The sequence below is a fragment of the Scyliorhinus canicula genome, chromosome 6 (assembly GCF_902713615.1).
Source record: "Scyliorhinus canicula chromosome 6, sScyCan1.1, whole genome shotgun sequence".
In the NCBI taxonomy this organism is placed as follows: domain Eukaryota; kingdom Metazoa; phylum Chordata; class Chondrichthyes; order Carcharhiniformes; family Scyliorhinidae; genus Scyliorhinus; species Scyliorhinus canicula.
Window position 1 is genome coordinate 37,280,556 of NC_052151.1, and position 21,291 is coordinate 37,301,846.

General features: G+C 45.6%; 1 protein-coding gene across 1 annotated transcript in view; it reads left to right on the forward strand.

The window, feature by feature from the left end:
* The window catches only part of ddo (D-aspartate oxidase), a 216,476-nt gene extending 195,597 nt beyond the window's left edge, over positions 1-20,879 (forward strand). The window contains exon 5 of the mRNA XM_038799170.1: positions 20,231-20,879. Coding sequence (XP_038655098.1) covers positions 20,231-20,789 — 559 coding nt within the window. The 3' untranslated portion in view covers positions 20,790-20,879. The remainder of the gene's footprint in view (positions 1-20,230) is intronic.
* The last annotated feature ends 412 nt before the right edge of the window (positions 20,880-21,291 follow it).

Consider the following 21,291-nt stretch of genomic DNA (forward strand, 5'->3'; position numbering starts at 1 on the left):
ATTAGTTAATTGCATTAGGCCAGTTTTTAGAAGCTAGAGTCACAGTATAAATAGGGGCTAGATACAGTGCAGACTTTGTTTGCACTGAGTGCTGAGCTTGTGGCATTTGAGTGCTACAGTGAGAGTTTGGTGACTGAGGGAGTGCTGAGCTTGTGGCATTTGAGTGCTACAGTGAGAGTTTGGTGACTGAGGGAGTTAGGTGAGGAGGGAGTAAGGTACTCCTTTCATTTAATTTCCTATATTTATCAAAGAGCGTGAAGGGAACCAGGAGTTTAGAGTACAGCTGACTGGGAGCAGAGTCGAAGGGCGGAGGTCCAGTTGGTCCACAGGGCAGCTAATTCTGTAAAGTAAGAGGGGATGGAGGCTAGGGCAGTTGCATGCTCCTCCTGTAGGATGTGGGTGGTGAGGGATACCACTGGTGTCCCCGCTGACTATACCTGCGGGAAGTGCACCCAACTCCAGCTCCTCAGAGACCGTGTTAAGGTACTGGAGCTGGAGCTGGATGAACTTCGGATCATCCGGGAGGCAGAGGGGGTCATAGAGAAGAGTTACAGGGAGGTAGCCACACCAAAGGTACTGGACAAGAGTAGCTGGGTTACAGTCAGGGGAAAGAAAACTAACAGGCAGACAGTGCAGGGATCCCTCGTGGCCATTCCCCTTCAAAACAAGTATACCGTTTTGGATGCTGTTGGGGGGGATGACCTACCGGGGGAAGGCCCCAGCGGCCAGGTCTCTGGCACTGAGTCTGGCTCTGGGGCTCAGAAGGGAAGGGGGGAGCATAGAAAAGCAATAGTAATAGGAGATTCAATGGTTAGGGGAATAGATAGGAGATTCTGTGGTCGCGAGCGAGACTCCCGAAAGGTATGTTGCCTCCCGGGTGCCAGGGCCAGGGATGTCTCTGATCGTGTCTTCAGGATCCTGAAGGGGGAGGGTGAGCAGCCAGAAGTCGTGGTGCACATTGGTACCAACGATGTAGGTAGGAAAAAGGGTGTGGAGGTAATAAACAAGTTTAGGGAGTTAGGCTGGAAGTTAAGGGCCAGGACAGACAGAGTTGTCATCTCTGGTTTGTTGCCGGTGCCACGTGATAGCGAGGCTAGGAATAGGGAGAGAGTGCAGTTGAACACGTGGCTGCAGGAATGGTGTAGGAGGGAGGGCTTCAGGTATTTGGATAATTGGAGCGCATTCTGGGGAAGGTGGGACCTGTACAAGCAGGACGGGTTGCATCTGAACCAGAGGGGCACCAATATCCTGGGGGGGAGGTTTTCTAGTACTCTTCGGGAGGGTTTAAACTAATTTGGCAGGGGAATGGGAACCGGATCTGTAGTCCAGCAACTAAGGTAGACGATAGTCAGGACGCCAAAGCACGTAGTGATGCAGTGGGGAAGGTAACAATGACAAAGGAGAGTACTTGCAGGCAAGGAGATGGGTTGAAGTGTGTATACTTTAATGCAAGAAGCATCAGGAATAAGGTGGGTGAACTTAATGCATGGATCGGTACTTGGGACTACGATGTGGTGGCCATCACGGAAACTTGGATAGAAGAGGGGCAGAAATGGTTGTTGGAGGTCCCTGGTTATAGATGTTTCAACAAGATTAGGGAGGATGGTAAAAGAGGTGGGGGGGTGGCATTGTTAATTAGAGATAGTATAACAGCTGCAGAAAGGCAGTTCGAGGGGGATCTGCCTACTGAGGTAATATGGGTTGAAGTTAGAAATAGGAAAGGAGCAGTCACCTTGTTGGGAGTGTTCTATAGGCCCCCCAATAGCAGCAGAGATGTGGAGGAACAGATTGGGAAACAGATTCTGGAAAGGTGCAGAAGTCACAGGGTAGTAGTCATGGGCGACTTCAACTTCCCAAACATTGAGTGGAAACTCTTTAGATCAAATAGTTTGGATGGGGTAGTGTTTGTGCAGTGTGTCCAGGAAGCTTTTCTAACACAGTATGTAGATTGTCCGACCAGAGGGGAGGCCATATTGGATTTAGTACTTGGTAATGAACCAGGGCAGGTGATAGATTTGTTAGTGGGGGAGCATTTTGGAGGTAGTGACCACAATTCTGTGACTTTCACTTTAGTAATGGAGAGGGATAGGTGCGAGCAACAGGGCAAGGTTTATAATTGGGGGAAGGGTAAATACAATGCTGTCAGACAAGAATTGAAGTGCAGAAGTTGGGAACATAGGCTGTCAGGGAAGGACACAAGTGAAATGTGGAACTTGTTCAAGGATCAGGTACTGCGTGTCTTTGATATGTATGTCCCTGTCAGGCAGGGAAGAGATGGTCGAGTGAGGGAACCATGGTTGACAAGAGAGGTTGAATGTCTTGTTAAGAGGAAGAAGGAGACTTATGTAAGGCTGAAGAAACAAGGTTCAGACAGTGCGCTGGAGGGATACAAGATAGCCAGGAGGGAACTGAAGAAAGGGATTAGGAGAGCTAAGAGAGGGCATGAAAAATCTTTGGCGGGTAGGATCAAGGAAAACCCCAAGGCCTTTTACACATACGTGAGAAATATGAGAATGACTAGAGTGAGAGTAGGTCCGATTAAGGACAGTAGCGGGAGATTGTGTATTGAGTCTGAAGAGATAGGAGAGGTCTTGAACAAGTATTTTTCTTCAGTATTTACAAATGAGAGGGGCCATATTGTTGGAGAGGACAGCGTGAAGCAGACTGATAAGCTTGAGGAGATACTTGTCAGGAAGGAAGATGTGTTGCGCGTTTTGAAAAACTTGAGGATAGACAAGTCCCCCGGGCCTGACGGGATATATCCAAGGATTCTCTGGGAAGCAAGAAATGAAATTGCAGAGCCGTTGGCAATGATCTTTTCGTCCTCGCTGTCAACAGGGGTGGTACCAGAGGATTGGAGAGTGGCGAATGTCGTGCCCCTGTTCAAAAAAGGGAATAGGGATAACCCTGGGAATTACAGGCCAGTTAGTCTTACTTCGGTGGTAGGCAAAGTAATGGAAAGGGTACTGAGGGATAGGATTTCTGAGCATCTGGAAAGGCATTGCTTGATTAGGGATAGTCAGCACGGATTTGTGAGGGGTAGGTCTTGCCTTACAAGTCTTATTGAATTCTTTGAGGAGGTGACCAAGCATGTGGATGAAGGTAGAGCAGTGGATGTAGTGTACATGGATTTTAGTAAGGCATTTGATAAGGTTCCCCATGGTAGGCTTATGCAGAAAGTAAGGAGGCATGGGATAGTGGGAAATTTGGCCAGTTGGATAACAAACTGGCTAACCGATAGAAGACAGAGAGTTGTGGTGGATGGCAAATATTCAGCCTGGAGCCCAGTTATCAGTGGCGTACCGCAGGGATCAGTTCTGGGTCCTCTGCTGTTTGTGATTTTCATTAACGACTTGGATGAGGGAGTTGAAGGGTGGGTCAGTAAATTTGCAGATGATACGAAGATTGGTGGAGTTGTGGATAGTGAGGAGGGCTGTTGTCGGCTTCAAAGAGACATAGATAGAATGCAGAGCTGGGCTGAGAAGTGGCAGATGGAGTTTAACCCTGACAAGTGTGAGGTTGTCCATTTTGGAAGGACAAATCTGAATGCGGAATACAGGGTTAATGGTAGGGTTCTTGGCAATGTGGAGGAGCAGAGAGATCTTGGGGTCTATGTTCATTGTTCTTTGAAAGTTGCCACTCAAGTGGATAGAGCTGTGAAGAAGGCCTATGGTGTGCTAGCGTTCATTAGCAGAGGGATTGAATTTAAGAGCCGTGAGGTGATGATGCAGCTGTACAAAACCTTGGTCAGGCCACATTTGGAGTACTGTGTGCAGTTCTGGTCACCTCATTTTAGGAAGGATGTGGAAGCTTTGGAAAAGGTGCAAAGGAGATTTACCAGGATGTTGCCTGGAATGGAGAGTAGGTCATACGAGGAAAGATTGAGCGTGCTAGGCCTTTTCTCATTAGAACGGAGAAGGATGAGGGGCGACTTGATAGAGGTTTATAAGATGATCAGGGGAATAGATAGAGTAGACAGTCAGAGACTTTTTCCCCGGGTGGAACACACCATTACAAGGGGACATAAATTTAAGATAAATGGTGGAAGATATAGAGGGGATGTCAGAGGTAGGTTCTTTACCCAGAGAGTAGTGGGGGCATGGAATGCACTGCCTGTGGTAGTAGTTGAGTCGGAAAATTTATGGACCTTCAAGCGGCTATTGGATAGGTACTTGGATTAGGGTAGAATAAGGGAGTGTAGGTTAACTTCTTAAGGGCAGCACGGTAGCATTGTGGATAGCACAATTGCTTCACAGCTCCAGGGTCCCAAGTTCGATTTCGACTTGGGTCACTGTCTGTGTGGAGTCTGCACATCCTCCCCGTGACTGCGTGGGTTTCCTCCGGGTACTCCGGTTTCCTCCCACAGTCCAAAGATGTGCAGGTTGGGTGGATTGGCCATGACAAATTGTCCAAAATTCTATGATTAACCTAGGACAAAAGTTCGGCGCAACATCGTGGGCCGAAGGGCCTGTTCTGTGCTGTATTTCTCTATCTCTATCTCTATCTCCCTCAAACCCTGCTCCCGCTGAAAGGTAAGCAAATTTAAAGGCACTCACTCACCTTCACGACAGGCCCCTGCTCCCACTTCCCAACAACCGTGGGGTTTTTTTTGGTTAGAGGAGGAGGTAGGGTGGGAAACACTGACAAAGTGTTTCGGGTTTAACTGTCACTTGACAACAGCCCCTCCACAAACCACCTTCAGCTTAGGCTGACCGCACTGCACGTATGCAAATTTCCCCAGAACAGCTGATCAGTAGCTCTGCTCTGCTGCCCTCTGCTGGGCCCTGGGGCACTGTAGGGCAACTTCAGCTGGTTGCTGCTTTGGACCATTTAGGGCCTAAATTATGAACCCAATTCTCTAGATTTATGTAAAAATTTTCAATTAAAGGGTAATTTAGCGCGGTCAATCCGCCTACCTTGGACAACTTTGTGTTTGTGAGCTTGAAACCCACATAGACACGGGGAGCATGTGCACATTCCACACGGAGAGTGACCTGGGGCCGGGATGAAACCCGGGTCCTTGGCACCGTGAGGAAGGAGTGCTAATCACTGCTCCACCGTGCCGCCCGTGAAAGGATCCTTTCCATGAGAAAAGGTGGCGGCATCTTGGGGAGTGTCGGGAAAACATTCCTGTCAAAATTCCGAACCTGGAGCCATTTCCTTCCCCACTCCCTAATCAAGGCGGCAAGCCTCGCCGACTCAAACACGTGGCTGGCACAAAGAGGGACCAACTTCGACAGAGACCCAGCCTTAAAATGTTGCCTGAACTGTCTCCACATCCTCAAGGTGGATATGACCACCCAACTAGTACAATATGTTATCGACAAAAATGGGAGCGAAGCCATCCTCAGTGCTCCCAACCCAGACCCCCTACATGACCTTGCCTTGACCTGCACCCAAGCGGCCCCTGGGTCACTAAACCAACCCAACACCTTTTCCACCCTTGGCCGCCCAATAATAAAAAGCAAATTAGGCAACGCCAGGCCCCCCCAATTATCTGTCCCTTTTGTCATGGGAGAGTCCCTTTAAGAAATGTTTTTGTCTTATCACATGGCTTCAGTGATGTCATTGTGTGGGTGGAGCTGGGCTGTGGCTCTGAGTTTTACTTTCGCTTTGAAATTTGGACTGGTTTTGAAATGCAGAGGCTGAAAGAAGTATTTCTCTATCTTCATTTTAAAAGTTGTTTCCAGACTGCTTGATAACTTAAAAGAGATAATTGCTTTCTGGAAGCAATTCGAACCTGTTGTTTGGACAGGGGAACAGAGTATTAATAACAAGTCTTATACCAGTAAGAGTGCCATGTGCTGGGCTACACCTTTGAAAAGGGGTTTCTGGTTTTACTTGGGTTTTGTCATTTAATTGGAACAGTTAAGGGGGAATATACATAGCTTACTGTAGCTGTGATGGGTCTTTATGTTTGTAGTTGAAAAAAGTTCTTACTGTGTGTGTTTATAAAAATTTTAACTAAATTTGTAGAATGAAGCATTTTTTTTTATAAAAAGCGCCTTTGAAGTTTTCTAAACTCTGGCCCAGAACACTTTGTAAAACTATTCTCTTAATTCGAGGAATCTTACCCGCCCAGATAAAAGCTGCTATCAACCTATTGATTCTCCCAAAAAAGGATTTAGGGAGGAAGACATTGAAAAAGAAATAAAAACCACGGAAGAATATTCATTTTGACAGACTGGACCTTGCCCACCAAGGACAGGGGAAGGTTTCCCACTTTGCAGATCCGACTTAATCTTACTCACCGACCCGGCATAATTCAATTTATGGTACAGGGCCCTATCCCGGGCCATTCAGACACCCAGATACCTGAAGCTTTATCTGGCAAGGTGAAAGGAAAGCACCCCCGGGTTTGCTCCCCTCTCTATGGGACCCACCGGGAAATACTCGTTTGCAGATTCAACTTTTATCCTGGAAAAGAGCCAAAGCTCTTTAGAAGCTCCTTTGTACCATCCATAGTGGGGACTGGGTCTGTCACATAAAGCAGAAAGTTGTCAGCCTACAGCCCAATGCTCCACCCTACAATTATCCCTTTCCACTTTCTCAAAGCCCTCAAAGCAATAGACAGAAGCTCAATCGCCAATACAAATAGGAGGGGAGACATCGGACACCCCTGTCTCATTCCCCTACCCAGTTGAAAGTACTCTGAACGCAAAATGTTGGCTGATGGGGCATTATACAGTAGATGTATCCACGAAACAAACTTGGTCCAAAACTAAATATCTACATAGCTGTAAACAGGTAGTGTGGATGAGCAAAGATATCTCGGTGTCCATGTCCATAGATCCCTGAAAGTTGCCACCCAGGTTGAGAGGGTTGTTAAGAAGGCGTACGGTGTGTTAGCTTTTATTGGTAGAGGAATTGAGTTTCGGAGCCATGAGGTCATGTTCTATGTTCTATGTTTGCTGCACCTTTGCAGTTGTACAAAACTCTGGTGCGGCCGCATTTGGAGTATTGTGTGCAGTTCTGGTCGCCACATTATAGGAAGGATGTGGAAGCATTGGAAAGGGTACAGAGGAGATTTACAAGAATGTTGCCTGGTATGGAGGGAAGATCATATGAGGAAAGGCTGAAGGACTTGAGGCTGTTTTTGTTAGAGAGAAGAAGGTTAAGAGAGACGTAATTGAGGCATACAAAATGATCAGAGGATTAGATAGGGTGGACAGTGAGAGCCTTTTTCCTCGGATGGTGATGTCCAGCACGAGGGGACATAGCTTTAAATTGAGGGGAGATAGATATAGGACAGATGTCAGAGGTAGGTTCTTTACTCAGAGAGTAGTAAGGGCGTGGAATGCCCTGTGTGAAACAGTAGTGGACTCGCCAACACTAAACACATTCAAATGGTCATTGGATAGGCATATGGACGATAAGGGAATAGTGTAGAGGGACGTTAGAAGGGTTTCACAGGACGGTGCAACATCGTGGGCCGAAGGGCCTGTACTGCGCTGTAATGTTCTATGTTCTATGTTTGCTGCACCTTTTCAAACGCCTTTTCGGCATCCAAAAACGCAACCACCTCTGAATCAGGCCCCACAGGAGGGGAGAGAACTGCGTTAAACAGTCAGCAGGCGTTGGACAACAGGTGCCATCCCTTCACAAATCCTGTCAGATCTTCACCTCTCACCCAGGGAGACAGGGCTCCAACCTCATCACTAGCATCTTAGCCAATAACTTGGCATCAACATTCAGCAATGCAATATGACGGTACGACCCACATTCCACAGGATACTTATCCTTTTTCAACAGAATGCTTGAATTAGTGTCACCGGAAGGGAGTTCCAGGTCAAAGACATGTCCACCAGCAATGGGACCAACTGACTGGCAAACGTCTTATAAAACTCCACCAGAAACACATCCAGCCCTGCAGCCTTACCTGTATGCACCCGCTCTAAAGCTGCTAAGACTTCCCCAGGAATTAGTCATTGCTCCAGCACTTCGCGCACCTCCTCCCCACCATAGGAAATAGCAAACCCTCCAAAAAGGCCATCATATCCGACCCCCCCCCCCCCCCCCCCCCCCCCTACTGGTGGCTCCGAGTGTAAAGATTCTTATGAGACCCGTTAACTCTACCTGGGTGTGGACACCAGCCTGCCGCTCGAGCCCCTGACTTGAATAATCTCCTGAGGCTCACTTCAGCCTGTGATCCAGAAGACAGCTGGCCTTCTCCCCCCTCGAACACCGCCTCTGGCCGTGTGCTACAGATTGAACTGCAGCTTCTTCCTGCTCACCAGGAGCTCAGGGGGAGGGTTGCCCCAATACCTATGGTCCAGAATATCGTCCACTTGCTTCTAGCGCTCTTCACTTCCCTCCTTAACCATGTGCACTTCGTGCGATATAATCTCCTCTCTGATAACCACTTTCAAGGCCTCCCACAATGTGGTGGGAGAGATAGACCCCTTCCCATTGAAACCTAGAAACTCATCTAAAGCCTTAGAAATGCAAAACTCCATATCAGCCAGTAGCCCTATATCGAGGGTGGGTTCACCGACCAGCGCGCCGGGTGTTTCTCTGTGTAGTTTCCCGTTGTCAGCAACCCTCGTCGCTGGGAAACCAGTGTGAACAGTCGGTAAATCCCGCCCCAACCTCCACACCGGACATTGAATAGGGCCCACCTCTAAAACCAAGACATCCAAGTGCGGAGCATGATCTGAAATGACTATAGCCGAATATTCTGCTTTACTTACCCCAGGAAGAAGCAATCTACATCAGAAAGAAGTCTATCCTGGGGTGTACCTTATGAACTGGGGAAAAGAATGTGAATTCTTTATCCATTGGATGCATGAACCACCACGGGTCCACTCTCCATCTCTTCCATTAACGCGAACAGTGCCTTCTCTAACCCTGGAGGAGCCAACAGCTTCAGCTTAGAAGCTGTTGGTTCCAGAACACAGTTGAAATCTCCCCACCCAGGATTAGCTCGTGGGTGTTCCAATCAGGAATGAAGACCACCAGCTTCCTTATGAATGCCTCCTCTGTCCAAAATCGGGGCATATACATCCACCAATACCACCAACTTACCCACCAATGACCTAGTAACAATCACATACCTGCCACCCAAGTCTGCCACGCCCCTGTCCTCTAAAAAACAAACTCACTTGGAAACTAAAATTGCCACCGCCTGGGTCCGACTGTCACAGTCCAAGGGAAATATCGAGCTCACCAATTCCCTCCGGAGTCTGGTCTGGTCCCTCACTCACAAGCCAGTCTCTTGCATAATCACCACATCGGCCTTTAGATTCCTGAGGTGAGCAAAAATCCTCGACCTTTTTACTGGGCCCCCAACCCCCACCCACCCGAATATAATCCATGTGACGAACCTGATAGGGAGTCTCTCATCCTCCTCCTCAACCCGGAGTCAGCCATTTCCACCATGAAGGATTATCCCGCACCTACACCAAATATATTAATAACAATCTTTATTAGTGTCACAAGAAGGCTTACATTACCAGTGCAATGGAGATACATTAACACTGCAATGAAGTTACTGTGAAAAGCCCCTAGTCGCCACATTCCAGCGCCTATTCGGGTACAGAGAGGGAGAATTCAGAATGTCCAATTCACCTAACAAGCACATCTTTCGGGACTTGTGGGAGGAAAGCGGAGCACCCAGAGAAAGCCCACACAGACAAGGGAGAATGGGCAGACTCCGCACAGACAGTGAGCCAAGCCGGGAATCAAACCTGGGACCTTGGCACTGCAAAGCAACAGTGCTAACCACTGTGCTACCGTGGTGCTGCCCATCTAGGCCTAAGGCCCACCCAAGATGGCTGTCAACCATTCCCAAAGGACGAGGCAAAGAAAAAACTCTGGTCACCGTTAGACAACTAACCCGCCCCTCCCCCAATCCCACTCCACACCCCCATGAACCTATTGATCAGCTCCCAGAGAACAATGCTCCCTTCTCACAAACCCCATTTCCCAGCAAACAAACAAGCTAAGCTCATTCAACCAGGTCCAACTGGCTGCAGCTCCTCTCCCCACCGCACTCCTATTCGTAGCTAAAACCTTGCTGCTTCTGAGGTAACCCCCATCAGGGTGAATAGAAATGAACAAATAGAAAATAAAATCCCTCGGCCATCCCGCTACAAATGCAAAAAACAAGGTCCAATACCCCTGCATTTCTCAACTTCCCATCAGGGACCATGTATTTCCATTACTATTACTTTCACCACTGCCCCAACCACATTGGACCCCAATACCCCCCTTCCCCCCCATTTGACATGTGCAAACCCCAATTTACAACAAATATATACAGTATACAAGACATCCCAAACAAACCCATCCCATCCACAACCACAAAGGTCTCCACAGAGCCCCTTTAACTGAGTCCATGACCGTGTTCCTTAACCAAGGCCTCTGCCTCCTCTGACATATCGAAAGAGTGGGGGTCCCTTGTATGGGACTCCCTCCTCGGGTGGTCTCTCTCTGATGGGGGCCTCTGGTGGAGGGTCTAATGGGGGTCTCTGGTGTGGTCTTTCTTATGGGGGTCCCTGGTGGAGGGTCTAATGGGGGTCTCTGGTGTGGTCTCTCTTATGGGGGTCCCTGGTGGGGGTCTTATGGGGGTCTCTGGTGTGGTCTCTCTGATGGGGGCCTCTGGTGGAGGGTCTAATGGGGGTCTCTGGTGTGGTCTCTCTTATGGGGGTCCCTGGTGGAGGGTCTAATGGGGGTCTCTGGTGTGGTCTCTCTTATGGGTGGTCTCTGGTGGGGGTCTCTGAAATGGGGGGTCTGTTGTGGGGGTCTCTAGTGGGGGAGCAGGACACCTTTGTACTGTGGGGAGGAGGTGACCAGCAAATCCCGTGGTGGTAGTTGCTATTATGTTGGGAAGGGGGACAAACGTCAGACCTTGTTTTCGGGCCGCTCAAATTGGCAGCCCACGATGGAATCCCTCGCAATCCCTGCCAAGCATAAGTTTGCATGGCAAGGGAAGTGATTCGCCTCTGGATTCCTGCTCCCAATGCTTGCGCAAATCAGAGGTGATTCATCTCTGGTGAGGGAACAGTTTCCCAAATAGAGAATTCAGACCAATATATTTAATGAGTTGGACGAGGGAGGTCAATGTACTATTTCCAAGCATGCGGTTGACACAAAAGTAGGTGAGAAGGCAAGTGATGAGGATGATACAAATTGTCCACAGAGTGATATAGACAGGTTAGTGGGGAAAAACTTGGCAGCTGTAATATTGTGGAGGAAAATGGGTAGGTAGAATAAAGGAGCTGAATATTTAAATGGAGAAAGACTGCAGAAAACTGCAGCACAGAGGGATAATAATAATAATCTTTATTGTCACAAGTAGGCTTACTACTATCGGCCAGGGTTTAGAGAACCCCAAAGTGTATCATGGAGTTCACCTAACCCACATCTTTTAATAGATTATGGTTATGGGGAGCATGCAGTCCATTCGACAGGTGTGGTGCAAACAGAGCTTTACAGTACTTTTTAATTCAAACAATGTTTATTCTATAAACTCAAGTTAACCTTTTTAAAACATACAGTGGGCATCTTAGCAACCCTCAATTCAAATACAGCCCCCCAAAGAATACAACACTAAGTAATCCTTAATAACTTCCCAAACAACATCCAGAAGACAAAAGGAACACGTTTTAACAAAAGAACATTAGGTTTACATTCACCACTGAGAACATTTATAATTCTGAATTCACCAAATGATCAAGAGATAGTCTTTTCATGGCCGAGAGATCAACGGTACACCTGCTCTGTCTGGCTTCGGCTCTGAAACAAAAGACGAAACTAAAACACACCCTGCAGCAAACTGCCTAAAACGAAAGTAAAAAACTGACAGACAGCCCAGCTCCACCCACTCTCTGACATCACTGCAGTAGTAAGCACCCATTTCTTAAAGGTACTCTCACATGACACCTCCCCCCAAGAAAAAAAAATAAACCATCAACTTCAAAATGGTTTTATTTTTCACATTTTCACTATCCTTTAAGAAATGCACACAGTAAATATACATTTTTGTTTCAAACAAAAACAACACACGCAAACAGGTATAATAGTATAGTCCATTTTTTTCAGTTCTTTTTCCAACTGAAATCTTTCTCGATTGACAGTCTCTTTGAACAAGAAGGTCTCTGCACGATCCGTCCATTTCTCTACGCCTCGGCATTTCTCTTTAAAGTCAGATACTTTAGTTCAATCTGATCACAAAGTCCCTTGCAATTCTCCAACACAGGAGCATTGGTTATCACAGCTTTCAGGCCGTCAAATGCCTGTTGAAAGTCTGCTGTCCACTGAAATTTTTGATGTTTCTTCAGCAAGTCCATCAGTGGAGCAATCACTCTACATACCCTTTGCACAAATGTTCAATCAAATCCACTCACGCCAAGAAATTATTTCCCTTTGTCTTGAGAGTATCGGAAACTCCTCAAGGAAAGTGACTTGGGCTTTTCCAAATTCACTTTTGGCTTGGTTTATCACCAAACCCGCCTCCTGAAGTCGATCGAATAACTCCATCATATGTTTCAAATGTTCTGTCCATGTCTGGCTGAAAATTACCAGATCGTTGATGTATACCGCACAATTGAGTAATCCTGAACCGACTTTGTTAGTTAACTGTTGAAATGTGACTGGGGCGTTTTTCATGCCAAATGGCATACTTTTAAATTGGTATATACCATCTGGAGTCACAAAAGCTGAAATCTCCTTCACCCTTTCGGATAAAGGTTCCTGCCAGTAACCTTTAAGTAAATCCAGTTTGGAATTAAAAGCTGATTGTCCCACTTTCTCAATGCAATCCTCTGGAAGGTAACTCAACAGTTTATCCCAATTTTTAAGAACATCCTCGTTTTCCAATTTAATTTGAGGTATGTCAAATTCATAGTCATCTGGATTTGGTTCATCAGTTTGAGTTAGAATCATTAAAACCTCCTTTTTCTCTCGTTCCCTTTCAAAGTACCTTTTAAGCAAATTCACGTGACACACTCGGTGAGTATTCCTTCTATCTGGTGTTTTTACCATATAATTCACCTCACTTAATTTCCTTTCAATCTGATAAGATCCACAAAACCTAGCTTTTAAAGGTTCACCGACCACTGGTAACAATACTAAAACTTTATCTCCACTGGCAAAACTACAAACTTTGGATTTCTTGGCCGCTACCTGTTTCATCACATTTTGTGCAACTTTTAAATGTTGTCTCGCCAATTCACCTGCTCTATTTAATCGTTCCCTAAAATCTGACACGTAATGTAAATTCTGATTTCTCACTCACCAATTTTACCTTAATCTGTTTAAGCGGTACTGATGTTATATAGAACATACAGTGCAGAAGGAGGCTCTTACATCATGACCAAAAATTACTTCAAAAGGACTGAATTTGGTTGACTCATTAGGTGCATCCCTAATTGCAAACAATACGAATGGAATTCCTTTATCCCAATCCTCTGGGTAATCGTGACAATAAGCCCTCAACATTGTCTTTAATGTCTCATGCCACCTTTCTCACTCTCCCTGCGATTCTGGATGGTACGCAGTTGATTTAAATTGTTTTATTCCTAAGCTATCCATAACTTCTTTGAATAACCTCGAGGTAAAATTTGATCCATGATCCGATTGTATTTCTGTGGGTAGTCCATACCTAGTAAAGAATTTAAGTAATTCCTCCACAATCTTTTTTACCTGTAATATTAGGTTCTGGAATGACCTCTGGAAACCTAGTAGGCACATCCATGATAGTCAAAAGATATTGATTCCCACTTTTTGTTTTAGGAAGCGGTCCTACGCAATCAATTAGGACCCTAGTAAAAGGTTCCTCAAATGCTGGAATGGGTATTAAGGGCGCTGGTTTTATCACTGCTTGAGGTTTCCGTATCACTTGACATGTGTGACATGATTGACAAAATTTAACTACATCTTTATGTAGTCCAGGCCAATAAAAATGTTTCTGGATTTTAGTTTGAGTTTTCCTTATTCCCAAATGACCTCCCACTGGTACCTATAATTAAAGCAAATTACTGCAAGTGCTGGAATCTGAAACGAAAGGGAAAATGCTGGAAAATCTCAGCAAGTCTGGCAGAATCTGTAGGGAGAGAAAAGAGCTAACGTTTCGAGTCCGATGACTCTTTGTCAAAGCCAACAGACAGAGAGAGTGGGAAATATTTATACTGTGGAGTGATAATGAAAGATGAGTCATAGCCACAGAAACCCGGGAAACTGGGTGCTAATGGAAACAGATACCAAGGGGAAAGAGTGTTAATGGCAGTCCCCAGAGAGGACAAAAGATGTGAAAGGTCAAACAGCTGGGAAACTAACATCACAGGATGAACTGTAGGTGTGGGAGGAGGGGAAGGGGGACGCAAAGAGGAGAAAGGTGCAGGAAAGGTGGATAAGATTGGGGGGGGGGGGTCAATTAAATGTATATTAAGAAAGAAATTGGAAAAGACAGTTAAAATTAAATGAAAACAAATGGATCGAGGTGGGGCTGATCATCTGAAGTTTTTGAATTCGATGTTCAGGTCGGTTGTTCACCACTCTCCTCCGCCTGGCTGAACTCGTTCTATCTCTCAACAACTTCTCCTTTAACTCATCTCACTTTCTCCAAATCAAAGGTGTAGCAATGGGTACCCGCATGGGTCCTAGCTATGCTTGCCTTTTTATGGGGTATGTGGAACATTCCTTGTTCCAGGCCTATCCGGGCCCCCTCCCACAACTCCTTTACCGACACATTGATGACTATTTTGGAGCCGCGTCATGCTCTCGCCCAGACCTGGAAAAATTCATCAACTTTGCTTCCAGTTTCCACCCTCCATCACTTTCACCTGGACTATCTCAGACACTTCCCTTCCCTTCCTTGATATTTCTGTCTCCATTTCCGGTAATAGATTATCCACTAATATCTACTACAAGCCCACTGACTCCCACAGCTATCTGGACTACAGCTCTTCACACCCTACACCCTGTAAGGACTCCATCCCTTTCTCTCAACTCCTTCACCTCCGTCGCATTTGGGGCAGCACGGTAGCATGGTGGTTAGCATAAATGCTTCACAGCTCCAGGGTCCCAGGTTCGATTCCCGGCTGGGTCACTGTCTGTGCGGAGTCTGCACGTCCTCCCCGTGTGTGCGTGGGTTTCCTCCGGGTGCTCCGGTTTCCTCCCACAGTCCAAAGATGTGCGGGTTAGGTGGATTGGCCATGCTAAATTGCCTGTAGTGTCCTAAAAAAGTAAGGTTAAGGGGGGCGGGGGTTGTTGGGTTACGGGTATAGGGTGGATACGCGGGTTTGAGTAGGGTGATCATTGCTTGGCACAACATCGAGGGCCGAAGGGCCTGTTCTGTGCTGTACTGTTCTATGTTCTATGTTCTATTTGTTCCGACGATGCCAGTTTCCAAAACGGTGCTTCGAAAATGTGTTCCTTCTTCCTCGACCGTGATTTCCCACCTACAGTTGTGGACAGGGCCCTCAACAGTGTGCGGTCCATCTCCCGTGCCACTACCCTCATCCCCTCCACTCCCTCCCAGAACAAGAATAGAGTCCCCCTCGTTCTCACATTTCATCCCACCAGCCTCCGTATGCAAAGCCATTTTGCCAACTCCAGCGTGATGCCACCACCAAACACATCTTCCCTTCACTCCCTCTGTCAGCATTCCGCAGAGACCGTTCCCTTCAGGATAATCTAGTCCACTCCTCCACCATACCCAGTACCTCTCCCATCACCCATGGCACCTTCCCATGCAATCGCATAAGGCGTAACACCTGCCCCTTTACCTCTTCCATGCTTAACATTCCAGGCCCAATACACTCATTCCAGGTTAAGCAGCGTTTCACTTGCACCTCTTTCAATTTGGTCTATTGCATTCGCTGCTCCCAATGTGGTCTCCCCTATATCGGAGAGACCAAACGCAGACTGGGTGATCGCTTTGCTGTGCACCTTCGGCCTGTGCGTATTCAGGATCCTGGCCTTCCCATTGCTTGCCATTTTAACAAAAGACCCTGCTCCCATGCCCACATGTCTGTCCTTGGCCTGCTGCAATGTTCCAGTGAAGCTCAACGCAAACTGGAGGAACAGCATCTCATCTTCCGGTTCGGCACACTACAGCCATCCGGCCTGAACATCGAATTCAACAACTTCAGATGATCAGCCCCACCTCAACCCATTTGTTTTCATTTCATTTTAACTGTCTTTTACCATTTCTTTCTTTCTTAATATACATTTAATTTATCCTCCCCAATCTTATCCACCTTTCCTGCACCTTTCTCCTCTTTGCTTCCACCTTCCCCTCCCCCCACACCTACAGTTCATCCTCTGATGTTAGTTTCCCTGCTGTTTGACCTTTCACATCTTTTGTCCTCTCTGGGGACTGCCATTAACACTCTTTCTCCTTGGTATCTGTGTCCATTAGCACCCAGTTTCCCTTGGTTTCTGTGGCTATGACTCATCTTTCATTCTTACTCCACAGTATAAATCTTTCCCACTCTGTCTGTCTGTTAGGTTTGACAAAGAGTCATCGGACTCGAAACTTTAGCTCTTTTCTCTCCCTACAGATGCTGCCAGACTTGCTGAGATTTTCCAGCATTTTCCTTTTCGTCCCACTAGTACCTCACATGCAACTCGCAACACCTCCTTTCTATACCCTACCGGCAATACTACTTGATGAACTTCTGCCCACTTTTCATCTGTCTGCAGATGTAAAGGTCTCCATTTTCTCATCAAGACATCACTTTTATGGTAACACTCTGGTATCCACTCAGATTTCTCTTCTGTGTATGCTTTCTGATACATCCGTTTTATTTCTACATCTTTTTGTTGTAACTCTGCCAATTTTCCTTAACTAAAATTGTCCGCCTCATCCTCCACCTGTTCTTGTTTTTTATCAACCATCTGATCAAAAATCGTTTCTGATAATTGCACTTCAACATCATCTTCACTCTTTGATTTCTCCTCTTGTCTTAACCTGTGACTTTGCGACCTTGTTACAACACAATCCGGAAAAATCCCAGGATATTTGTTCTTTAACACTTCAGTTGTCTGATTTTCCACTGGCTTATCAACCACAGTATGCATCACTCTCACCTGCGATCCAGCTATATCACTACCCAAGATAAACTGTATTCCTGGACAAGATAGTTTCTCTATTACTCTTACTACCACTTCACCATTCTTCACTGGACTTTCCAACCTTACCTTATATAATGGAACACTACCCCTCTCACCCTGAATTCCACATATTACCACCTTTTCTCGCAACATTCTTCCCAAACTACAAAACACCTCATCTCTTACCATTAAAGATTGACTAGCTGCCGTATATCTTAAAATTGTGACTTATTTACCTCTTCCTCCTGATACACATGAGTAAACTTTACCCACAAAAGTAAATTCTTTAAAGAGATCTGGCACCTTCTTATCAATCACCTCTTGATCAGGATGTACAATCTTTTGCTGTTTTACCACATCAGCCTTCACAGTGTTTTTCTTCAACCACCAACACTGTGACTTTACATGGCCTAGTCTATTACAGTGAAAACATTTGAAATTTTTCATTTCTTTTCCACCCTCCTGGATTTCTTTTTTAATCTGAGGTACACTCTCCTTATTATCTCCCATCAGATCACCTTTACCTTTATCGCTTGAATATTTCTCATGTCCCCAGTTTCTATCCCTCACAGGCTGAAACTGATGTCGGAAACTAAGCTTTGATTTATGAACTAATTCATAATCATCTGCCATTTCTGCTGCTAATCTTGCAGTTTTAACCCTCTGTTCTTCCACATGAGTTCTCACTATATCAGGAATTGAATTTTTAAACTCCTCCAAAAGCATAATTTCTCTGAGAGCTTCATAGATAGAACATAAAACATGCAGTGCAGAAGGAGGCCATTCGACTCATCGAGTCTGCACCGACCCACTTAAGCCCTCACTTCCACCTTATCCCCGTAACCCAATAACCCCTCCTAACCTTTTTGGTCACTAAGGGCAATTTATCATGGCCAATCCACCTAACCTGCACGTCTTTGGACTGTGGGAGGAAATCAGAGCACCCGGAGAAAACCCACCCAGGCACGGGGGGAACGTCCAGACTTCGCATAGACAGTGACCCAGCGGGGAATCGAACCTGGGACCCTGAAGCCACAGTACTATCCACTTGTGCTATCGTGCTGCCCACGGTTTGGTCTATTTTCAAAGCCCTTATCCACTTATTAAAATTACTCTGTTTGAGCCTTTTAAACTCCATGTATGTTTGACCAAATTCTTTTCTTAAATTTCTAAAACTTTGGATTCAGGCACCAGTTCATAACCACCTAAGATGGATTTTTCACCTCCTCATACATCCCAGATACCTCCTCCGGTAGTGATGCAAACAGTTCACTATCTCTACCTACCAGCTTTGTTTGAATCAGTAATACCCACATGTCCTGTGGCCATTTCATTTCTTTAGCTACCTTCTCAAATGAAATGAAAAAGCCTTCGACCTCCTTCTCATCAAAGCTTGGCAATGCTTGGACATATTTAAAAAGATCCCCACCACGCCTTCGACTATGATGCTCTTTCTCACTATCCTCATCACTATCATCCAACTGTACGTTTCCCTTTACGTCTGCCAATTTTAACTGACTGTCATGTTTCATGGCCATTTTCTGAAATTCAAACTCTCTCTCTTTATCTTTTCCCCTGGTCTGTATCTACCTTTCTCTTTCTTTTTGTTCTGCTAGGGCTATTCTTTCTTTTCTCCTTTCTTCTCTCTCCTTTTCTTTTTCCTCTCTCTCTTTCTTTTTCCTCTCTGTCACTTTCTCGCTCTCTTTCTTTTTCCTCTCTCTCTCTTTCGTATTCAAGCTGCTTTAATTCTTTCTCATGTTCCATTTGTTTAAGTTGTAACTGAATTTTTGCCATTTCCAATGAGTCAAACTGTATCTCATGCAACTTTAAATGCTTAGCCACCGCCGTAATTACCTCATCTTTTCGCATTTTGTCAGGTAATGTAAACTGCAATGTTTTTGCCGAATCTAACAGTCTGCTTTTAGTCTCTGTCCGCGAGGTACTGCGTGTGACCGTCTCCACCCCAAAAACGTCTGAGCCTTTGAAAGAGCCATTGTCCACAACACACTCCCTACTTAAACTGGAATACCACACCCGATAAGCAACCTCAATATGCTCACCCCTCACTGTTTTTAAGTTCACTCAGCCAATCCAATAGATCGACTTTTATCCCAGACGAGCCCCCAATTTGTTATGCGCCAGGGTTTAGAGAACCCCGAAGTGTGTAATGGAGTTCCCCTGACCCACAACTTTTAATAGATTGTGGTGTGGGGAATACACGGCCCACTCTACAGGTGTGGAACAGCAGAAATGGAAAAGTATTTTTTAAAGCAAAACAATGTTTATTCTATGAACTCTAGTTAACCTTTTTAAAACATAGTGAACATCTCAGCAACCATCAATTCAAATGCAACCCCCAAAGAATACAACACTAAGTAATCCTTAATAACTTCCCAAACAACATCCAGAAGACTGAAGAAACACCTTTCAACAGAAGCACATTAGGTTTACATTTACTAAGAATATTTATAATTCAGAATTCACCAAATGATAAAGAGACAGTCTTTTCATGGCAGAGAGAACAGCAGTGCACCTGCTCTGTCTGGGTTCAGCTCCAACACTGAAAACGAAACGAAAGCACACCCTGCAGCCTGCTCAAAAACGAAAGTAAAAAGCTGACAGACAGCCCAACTCCACCCACACTCTGACATCACTGATAATACCCATTTCTTAAAGGGACATTTCTTAAATACCCATTTCTTAAAGGAACTCTCACATGATACTGAGAGGAGTCACCACTGTACCCTTGAGAATATCTAAGGCAGGCTTCAAATTTCAAACACTTGAATGCCTGGGTTTGACCCACCTCTGATCCTTTTCTGGTTCTGATGCTATTTAGCTCATTTGAGATCATCTTTGACTGTGCTTGTCGACCATTATTTTTCCAAATGTCACTTTCACCCAGTGCTTGTAGTTGATAACAGGCAGGGAAGTAATGGAGGAATATCAGTAGCTGCAGGGAAGGGGTGGAAGAAGGTTGGGGAAGAAAGTCAAGTGGGAAGAGGCATAAATCCCTGTCAGTCAAGTGACAAGTAATGTAATCCCTGATAGGCTTTACAGACTAGAGAGGGAAACCTGTGTGATCCTTTCCTCTTTATCCACTGATCTATTGACTATTACTGACTGTAGAATTCTGTTTGTGTGTTGATGAAGTTTGAATTATTAATTTCAGGTTAAAGAATGCTGGCGGCCGATTACGGTCTGCGAAGATCAGGGATTTCTGGGAACTCGACGGAACGTTTGACATCATTGTGAACTGTTCAGGTATTGGAGCCAGGGCGCTTACTGGAGATATGAAATTATATCCAGTCAGGGGCCAAATCCAGAAAGTTCATGCTCCTTGGCTGAAACATTTTGTCTGTATTCACGGCGGAGACACTTACATCTTCCCAGGAATCACCAGCGTTACCTTGGGTGGAACATGGCAGAAAGACGATTGGTGCAGGTCTGTTGACCCATGTGACAGCAAGGCAATTTTTGAGGAGTGCTGTCTTTATGAACCAAGTCTCAAGCTCTCTCGTAGGTTATTTGAAGGAGTGGGTCTGAGGCCTACAAGGGCAGCGTTGAGGCTGGAAAAGGAGAAGCTGAAACGTGACGGCCGTCAGATGCGCCTGGTGCACAATTACGGTCACGGGGGGTCTGGGGTTTCCTTCCACTGGGGAACGGCGAAGGAAGCTGCTCAACTGGTGTGGGACTATGTCGCTAAAATGAGATGTCAGCCCAAACTGTAAACACCAAGACACTGAACCAGCTCTCGATTATGGCAACTTTTGTGTCGAAATAAACAACACATTGGCAGAGGTGATTCTGTAAATGCCTATTGTGACCTTTATGAGTAATCCAGCTAATAGCTTGTAGGAGCATTTCCAAGGCCTGAGTATTGAGCCAGCTTTTATGTGGGGTACTTCCCTTTTAGTTATGGCTCAGCTTAATAGACAGCTCAGCAGATGCACAAGAACCTGGTTAAGACAGCTTTATTATTCCAAGCTTGGTTTCATGTACAGGAGAGAGAGATCTGGATGAATGCGAAGATCAATCTGGCTAACACTGATAAAAACACACCAATTATAGGATTTTCCAAAAATCAATAGCCCAGCCCAGTTGAACTTGATCCAATCCTTGGAGCTGTCACTTTATATTATCCAGTAAAATTTAACCGCATCCTATCACCTGTTGTTTACCATGATCTTTTGTCCATTCCAAAGTTATTTTTCTGACATTCCCATCCTATGT